The sequence below is a fragment of the Tamandua tetradactyla genome, chromosome 7 (genome assembly GCF_023851605.1).
Source record: "Tamandua tetradactyla isolate mTamTet1 chromosome 7, mTamTet1.pri, whole genome shotgun sequence".
NCBI classification, from domain to species: domain Eukaryota; kingdom Metazoa; phylum Chordata; class Mammalia; order Pilosa; family Myrmecophagidae; genus Tamandua; species Tamandua tetradactyla.
This window is the reverse complement of record NC_135333.1, coordinates 129,351,511-129,360,878: the sequence shown is the minus strand read 5'-3', so window position 1 is coordinate 129,360,878 and position 9,368 is coordinate 129,351,511. Positions and strand designations below refer to the sequence as shown.

Genomic DNA, 9,368 nt, shown 5'->3' with positions numbered 1-9,368 from the left:
GCAGGACCTCACTGTTTGTATCGTATCGAGGTATCATTTCGTGGAAAACTTTTACTTTTCTCTGTTCGTGGTTTATTTACAATGGACAGCAATTTTAAATACAAAAAATGTCCTTTTGAGGAGTTAAATGTGCTAAAGTGTTATAAGGCCTTAAGCATAGCACAATTACAGTGGAAAGACAACAGTTTCATGTACTTAGATTTTATTATTATTTTCATTTGCAGGATGAGTAAGAGATACTTACAGAAAGCAACAAAAGGAAAACTGCTCATAATAATATTTATTGTAACCTTGTGGGGGAAAGTTGTATCCAGTGCAAACCACCATAAAGGTAAGCTCTTCTGTTTTCTTTTTCAGACTTCTAGGGAAGGTGACTCCCTGTATGGGTAAACCCCCACCCCCATCAATTCACATTAAAAATACAGAAAAAGTTATCCTTAAGATAGCTTTTATAGGGGAGGAAAGATTATTTAAATGCTTCCAGGATTACTGCCGTTTCTGCAAATAATGTTCAAAGATTATGGAAAAGCTATCTCCTCCTGCTTCCCCCATTTCCATTTTTTAAGATAGTGGTGTTACAATGTTGAAAGAGTAAATATAACAAAGATGAATTTCAGATAGCTGTAATCTTCAGTTTGAAAGCATCTTTAATGATATGTATATTAATCATATGTATATATGTAAACTGTCTTTCAATGAAGCCTGTGGATCATGTTTCTTCAATAGAAAGAAAAGTGAAGATATCCACTTACTCTTTTGCAAGAAAACCTCGGAGTCCTATTTGCACACTACCCCTTGTACGATATTCAGCAGGCTCAAATCTGTCATAGAGGACAGCGAGAATATTTGTTCTATACCCAGGTGTTAAGCTTGACAGCTCAAAATTATGCCCTTTCTGTCCTCTTTCTGGCTGTAAGACTCAGTATAATGAGTAGCTGCCTTTTCCAAGTGAATTAAAGTGGGGCTATTTCTGAATTGTCCCTACCATAATCAAGTATTCATAACCTGAGAAGTCAATTTAGATTTTTCTGTGAAATATGGTTTTATAATTCAGTTCTCAATCCACTGTAGATTCTAGATACTAGCAACTTATTTTCCTGTTCTACTGTTGGGCGAAGGGGGAATAAAGCCTGCCTTGAATTCTGTTACTCTAAAATTAGTTACATATGTGCATTTACCAAATATTACATAGAACATTAACGACAGGTAGAAGAAAGATGAAAGAGTGAGGCCTGTTAGACAAATCTCTGCTTCCTGTTTTTAAAGCATAAGGGAAGCCTCTTTTGAAATAAGAGAATTTTATGAAGAGGTCTCTCATATTTCATATTTCATAATCCTATTTTACCCCCACAGTGTATATTGCATACCATTTTAAAGCTACTTTTAAGAATTTTTAAGCTGCACTATGGTTCATGATAACACCAAAACTAAGCTAAAAAAATCTTCTTGGCAAGAAAATACTACTTTAATATAAGAGATTACACTTTTTGTTGGAAAACTTACTTAAATTGCCACATCCAATACGTTATAGAACATAGAGGGATTTTGTGCTATTTTGCTGTTCTATTTCCACCCTGAATTGAATGATGATTTGGATGAAGATTTTGGGAAGTTTTCCTCCCTGCCTCCTCTCTCATTCTTTCCCTCCCCCTCCCTTTCTTTCCTTCCTTCTTCCTTCTTCCTTCTTCCTTCCTTTCTTCTCTTTCTCCCTCTTTCTCTCTTTGTATTTTCCACTCAAAATATCCTTTTTATTTTGAACTATTTGTAGTATATGTAGTGTATATTAAGTTGTATATGTAAGTGTAGGCTAACAAAATGAACACATATATACTCTCCAACCAATTGAGAATGTAACCTTTTTAATACTTTTGAAATTGCCTATGTCTGTCCCTCTGATTTCATTCCTCTGCCTCCTTACTCAAGGTAATCTCTATTCTAAATTTCGCAATCATCATTTCTTTGCTTTTATTTATAATTTTTCCAAATATTTGTATATCTCTAATAACATGTTTAATTTAGATTGCTTTTGATTTTACATAAATAGTAATTTATTTGCTGTAAGTATTTTTCTGTAATTTTCTATTTTTCCCAACAGTATGTTTGTGATCCATTATGTTGATGGCATGTATCTGTAGTTATTCACTTTTTGCTATTGCTCAATATTTTACTGTATTTTTAGAAGGCACCGCAATTTACGTATTTATTCTCTTGTATGCAAGCATTGAGTATTCTGTTTTTCTGTTTTCTTGCCATTATGAACAATGCTGCTATGATTATTTTTGTACTTCTCTCTTGGTGCACATATGCGAAGATTTCTTAGAAGACATGTCCCTAGGAGTGAAATTGCTGGGTCACAGGGCATAAATATCTTCAACCTTACCAAATAATGTCAAATGTTTCCAAAGTGATGGCACTAATAAAGTTGTTCAGGCATTTTCTATTATCTTCTTAATCTCTGCTGTATCTGTGCTACATCTCCTCTTTCAGTTGAAGTTACTGCTTACTTGGTATGTATCGCTTCTTGATTAGTCTGGCTAGAGACTTGTCGCTTTCATTAGTTTATCAAAGAACCATGTTTTGCATTTCTCGATCTTTTTGTTTGGTTGCTTTTCTCTGTCACTACACTCTGCTCTTATCTTTATTATTTCATTTCAATTATTTGATTTTATTTTTGTTTCTATAGCAAACCCTTATGCTTTAGTTATTATATAACAGGCACTTGTGGGGAAATGAACCTCCCTGGATTCTCAGTGCTCCTATTAAAAAGTCTTAGCCTCTCAAACACTTCACATCCCTGAAGATTAGATCTGTGCTATTCGTGTGGTGAATTGCTTTAATTCAAAAGGAAAACACAACTTTTCTTACCTCCTGAGCATGCCTAATGAATACAGCCTAGATTAAGTTCCTGGGTTAAGCTTCCAAAGTGCCAGGAACACATTGTGCTTTCTCTCCAAGTATGAAGTCCAGGCATGGGAGATACCTGGGATTTGTCTGGTCCTTGAAAAGATCTATTTACATTCCAAAAGTTTAGAATGAGAACCTAGGATCCTTTCTATCCCATCTCAAACGAGCAAATGTTTTTGTTTTGTTTTATTTTTAATTTTTCATTCTCTCCTTTAGGGAGGGGAGGGGAATGACTGTCTCTCACATATAGATGGAGAAAATCAGTTGTTCTTCATCACTTACCTATCATGTATAACATTTGATCTTGTTTTCATATGGGGTAAGGCCTAGGGCAAGTGAAACAGGAAGATCACTCACTTATTACTTACTATGAGATAATTAGTTAAAAATCCCTCTGACCCAGAACACCTTGTGTGTGCATCCAGGATAAAAGTAATAAAGTTGAATCTTAAAAATCCAGCAGCAGAGTCCTATGAGCTTTATAGATATGAACTCAATCCTCATAACAAGCTAGGAACAGATAATATTATTAAACCCATTTCGTAGATTAGAAACTTGGCAAGGAGAGGAAAAGCAATTTGTCCGTTAGTAACTTTTAAAGTCAGGTTTCAAATCCAGGCAGTCTCACTCAGCATAACCTCTACATTATCACTTCTCTTTTTCTGAATTCATTTTGTTATTCTTTCTTGAGCTTCTGAATTTGTTTGTAGTTCATTAATTTTTCACCATTCCTTTTTATCTTCTATGCAATCATTCATAGGTGTGATCTTCCCTCTAGAAACCACTTTTACGGATTTAGTGTTCAAATCTAAGTTTTTTCTCATGTCAGTTTGGATTATATCTTTGCTTCATGAGTGTTTTTGGAAGTTTTTAAACATTTCTAGATTTTGGTAATTTCAGTTATTTTTAGAATTATTAATGGTTTATAAATTAATTTCATTCTGAATACAGTCTGTATAGCAGAAGTCTTTGAAATTTGTTAAACCCTGTTGTATGGCAGTATGTAGTCAGTTTTTTAAGGGTCTATGCAGATTTGAAAAGAACGTATATTTGCAGATTTTGGGGTGCAGGGTTATACATATGACCATTATTTCAAGCTAATTTATTATGTTATCCAACTCTTCTAAATAAATTTAGTGATTTGGTCTACTTAACTTAACAATTATTTTGATGATGTGTTAAAAATCACTCACTGTGTTGGTGGATTTTTCATTCTCTTTGGGGTTTTGAAAGTTTTTGTTTTATATATTTTCAGACTTTATTGCTAGGTACTTATAAGTTCAAAGTTTTATCCTTTTATAGTGCTCCTCTTCATCTTTAGCAAATTATAAAAACATTTTCTGTCTTCTTTTTTATCTGCAGTTTGACCATGATACATATCTAGTAGTGAATTTCTTTTCATTTATACTCTTAGGGATTTAGTTGACTTTATCACTGAGAATTGGTGTCTCTTGTCAACTCTGAAAACTTCTCAGCCTTATCTCCTGAAATATTGCTTTCCTACCATTCTCCCTATTAAATTAGAACTCTGAGTAGGTGTATGTCAGCTTTTTCCGTTCTCTCTGTATTTTTTTTTGTTTTTATTAGAGAAGCTGTAAGTATATAGAATAATTATGCATAGAATAAAGGATTCCCTATTATTAACATCTTGCATTGGTGTAAAATAATTTTTACAATGGATGAAAGCATATTTTCATAATTGCACTATTAACTGTAGTTCATGGTTTAACTTAGGATTCACTGTATAATGCATTTCCATGGATTTTTAAAAAAAATTTTCTGTTACCATATATACAACCTAACATTTCCCCTTTTAACTACATTCAGATATATATTTCAGTGCTGTTAATTACATTCATAATGTTGTGTTACCATCAACCTCATGCATTACCATCAACCTTTTTATATTTTATATATCCCACCTTCAGGTGTCTCTGTACCATTTTCTGGGAAATTTATCCAGATTTTCTTTCTGTCTTGCTAATTTTGTCTTCCCATGGGTCTAATCTGCTCTTTAATTCATAGATTGAGTTTTTAATTGCACTTATTACATACTAGTAAAAATTCTTTTTTCTTTCAAATCTGCTTGTTTTTTAATATCCTTTTGGTCTCATGTTTTCAATTTCCACTTTTTATGTTTATATTATATATACTCTTTAATAATTCTACTTAATGCAGCTTTGTTTTTTTCTTCCTGAACAAAGCATGGATTCTCTGCCCAAGGCGCACAATGACCAATCCTGTGACGTTGGGGTTTCAAAGGGAGAAAGGGCTTTATTGCAAAGCATAAAGCAGTCAGAACAGAAGACCTATGAGCTTTAAATCTATCTCCCCAAACTGCCTAACTCTGAGAGTTTAATAGTATACAAAGACAGACATGTTTAAGATAATGAGTATAATGGCTCAAAGGGACAAAGTTGGAGATAGTCCAATTACTGAGCATGCACAGATGGATTATATGCTTAGTCACAGAACATAGGTAATAAAGTGGCAGACTTAACATGATGATGGGTATGCTTTTCAGTATTATGATGAGGTATAGGTTCCCTATAGGTTAAGATTTAAGCTGCTGTGTATGTGGAGGTGGGCCAATTCTGGTTAGAGCTAACTTTTTCTAATAAATTAGCCTAGGAATTGGGGTGGATTAATTAGGAGCTGAATCAAATTCCATCATTAATAAATATTAAGGGTCTGTCTATATGATTACAAGACTTCAAAGTTGTAAAATAAGATAAGGAGGTACAAGCAGGGTCAGTCACAAGTATTATGATGAGATTTTTAGGTTATAATGTAAAGATTATGCGGTTACACAATAAAGCATAGTTATTAAAGATCAGTGCATCTGAGTTGCAGTTTAGTGAGTTTCAGGTACTTACATTTGGCTATTCTACAATATATTAGAAAGTAAGAAAGCATCTGTATAAGGATTCAGTAACCATTTGTTAACTCTCAGTTACAGTAACTTTCACTCATGGTGCCTTATTTCTTCTAGGGTTTGTGATTTTTCTCATGTACTTTAAAAAATATTTTATTAGAGAAATTTAAAGAACAATCATGCATTAAATAGAGGATCCCCATATACCACCCTATTATTAACACCTTGCATTGGTTTGGAACATCTGTTACAATTGATGGTAGCACATTTTTAAAATTATACTTTAACTGTAGTCTATAACTCAATCTTCACTGTCTGTGTAGTTACATGGATTTTTTAAATTAATATTCTGGTACTACATACACAACCTAACATTGCCCCTTTTGATCACATTCAGATATGCATTTCAGTGCTGTTAATTATGTTCACAATGTTGTGCACAGAAATGATGGAAATATTTTGAGTTTGTGATTTAAAAAAAATTTGTTAGCCAATGTTCATTACAATCATTTTGCGAGAAGTTTTGAGGCCTGTGCTTAGGATGCATTCTTCCAGAGATAATTTGGGTATGCTATGTGTCTTAGGGAGAATCCTGGAGAAGCAGAGCTGAATTAAGAATTCTTGTTTATGTGATTTATTGTAAGAGTGTTTTCAGTAGAAGGTGCTGGAGGGAAGGCTAAGCACAAGTAGACTCATCTGGAGACCAGCCTAGTCTTGTCTATAGAGACACAAATTGTATGAAACACAAATTGTAGTACAAAGTTGTTCCATCCTTGGGACAAGAGGAACAGCCTTTTCCAACCTTGTATCCATTGGTCATTGGCCATTGTGATGGTTAGGTTCTGGTGTCAACTTGGTCAAGTGATGATGCCTAATTGTCTGGTCAGGCAAGCACTGTCCTGACCATTGCTGCAAGGATATTTTGTGCTTGGTTGATAAACTGAAGACTGGTGTATTAAATCATCAGTCAGTTGATTGCCTCAGTGGCTGATTATATCTGCAATCAACTAAGGTGTGTCTCCCATCAATGAGATAATCCAACCTGTTGAAGACTTTTAAGGGAGACTTTTAAGCCAGCGAGCCTGTCCTGTGAAGTTCAAACAGACCCTTCCTCGGAGCTGCCAGTTTCACAGCTTGCCTGGTGGATTTTGGACTCTTCCATTCTCATGGATGCATGAGACATCTTTATAAACCTCATATTTACAGATCTCTCCTGTAGGTTCTGTTTCTCTAGAGAACCCTGACTATTACAGCCATAGTCTACTCTCCAATATGTGTGATACTCTTCCAAGGGAGACAACTCCTCTTCATGAGAGAGTAAATATTATAACTGAATTCTAATCAGCCAACATTCATGGCTAGTAGAGGAAAAGTGCACCAGATGACAAAAGGATCTTGGCACGGCACCCACAGTTATATTCCACTGTAGTCTGTTCCTTGTATGGCTCAGATTCACTAGTTTCTCACTTAAGTTCACTCCATCCAGAGAAAACTTCTCCAAATTCTGATTAGTCACAATTTTTGAGAAAACTTACATGAGGAGAAATAGTGAAGTGAGTTACAGCCTCACTAATACAGCCAAGGCTATTGCTGACTGTCATTATTTCCCCACTCCCTCTTCCACTGGGGAATCCCCTCTTCAATTAGCACTTCTGCTAGTCTCAGAGGTTTGTTATTTTACCCAGAATTCATCCTTGCAGGTTCTGAGTCCTGTATTACTGTGACCTTAATGCTGTGGCTGTTGTACTTAAAACAGACTTATAACCAGGCGTGGGAATGCTAAGAGATGACTCAGTGGATCGTATGAGTGCCTGACATATTCTGCCCTCCCCCAGCACATAGTAGCAGCCTTCCTTATGACCACCGGGGCCATTTACCCCATGGGTATTTAATGCCTTCCTTCTCTTGCAAGTTAGTCTATGGGTATGAAAAGCCCAAACTGACCAGCAGCAGCTTCTGCTTTATATTTAGTGGAATTCTTACTGTTTCTTCCCTCTTTTTCTAGACCCATACAGTCCATTGGTCTTTTTGGCAAGGTTATTTTAGGTTGGATGATTATAACTGAGATTTTGTCTGTTTATGTACTAATTACCTCATACTCACAATAAGGACTGAGGATATAACAATGCATAAGAGAGACAAAAACATTTGCCTTAATGGAATTTTCATTCTAGAAGTGGGAGAAGATAGACAATAAAAAAAAATAAATATAACATTTGATGGTATAAATGCTATGAAAAAAAAATAAAGGAAGGAAAAGGGATAAGAAATGTTCAGGAGGGACTGTAATTTTAAATGAGATGTTAGAGTAGCACCTAAAGTTTACAATGGAGTCAGCTAGGGAATATTTGGGGAAAGAATGTTCTAGGTAGAGTGAGCAACATGTATTAATGCTCTCACTTAGGAGTGTGGCTGGAATCAATGAGAAATAGCAAGGACAGTGTGCCTAGAACTGAGGGTGCATGGAGGAGAGTGGGGGAGATGAGGTCATTGTGGAACAGGTAATGAATGAACAGTAGAACTGAATAATTAGCTCTCCAAAGCACCAATGCAGTGGCACTCAAGAGCAACCAAATGAAGAATGTGTTATGCTGTTTTCTGAACATAATGTAGATACAGTGTAGAAATCTAGAGCATTTAGATGGAAAAGCTAGATAGCTAATAATCAGAAGTTGTCATCTGCTTAGAAAATTCTTCTCTGCCTTGGGGAACTAACAGTTCCTCACTCACAGACAAACAAGTTTAGTGCTCAAGCTGCCGCAGAAAGATTCCGCCCTGAATTCTCACAATTGAATTTGAGTGAGCATTTGCGCAGAGATTAACTCAGAGCATTGTGACAGCTAGTCAGAAAGTATAAGCAGTACTTTCCCCTTTGGAAGTAATTACATTCGGTACAGCTTCAGGTACTGGGGATCAGAGAGGAAACATTTCAGTTTAGGACTCCAAGTTCCCAACAGAAAAATACAATAATTTATCTTAGAAGGCTAACATGCTTTCTTGCCTGTTCTTTCCCTACCCACCACATCCAAACAAAATCTAAAAAGAATGAGTCATCACTGGATATGTGGGTTGGAAAAGGATCTGTATTTTGTGGGAAAGAGAAACATACAGGTAAGTGTTATACCCAAGAAAAGAAAACAAATGCTTATTTAATTAGCTAAGGTTGAGAATAAAAGCTATCGTCATGTTAATACAAGGTAGTTATTAATCAGAATTAGAGGGTCTGATGAAATTTATTCAAAGAAAAACAAGTTTTAAAATAAAAATGGACAGTGTCAAAATAACTGATTTTGACAGCACTGATTTTTAATTTATAGTGTTTTATGAATCTTGTTTATGAAACAACTGTTTTGGATTACTGTCCTAAAAGAAAGGAAAATGGCCAATGCATAAACTGACAATTTTAAACTTTCAACAACACGTTTTATTATTTATTGTATTGAACTATCAAAGTAATACATGTTTATTTGATTCATTTATACACTTATTGATACGTACTAGGTTTGAGATAGTACGTTAGCCCTGGCTGGTGATTCTGCTTTAAACCCTGCAGATAAAGTTGTTTTCCTGGAGTTCACACTTTCATATC

General features: G+C 35.0%; 1 protein-coding gene across 1 annotated transcript in view; it reads left to right on the top strand.

Annotated features, from left to right (window-relative positions):
• The first annotated feature begins 225 nt into the window (after positions 1-225).
• Positions 226-9,368, top strand: part of TAFA2 (TAFA chemokine like family member 2) — a 121,750-nt gene continuing 112,607 nt past the window's right edge. The window contains exon 1 of the mRNA XM_077168275.1: positions 226-331. Within this exon, the coding sequence (XP_077024390.1) occupies positions 226-331 (106 nt within the window). The remainder of the gene's footprint in view (positions 332-9,368) is intronic.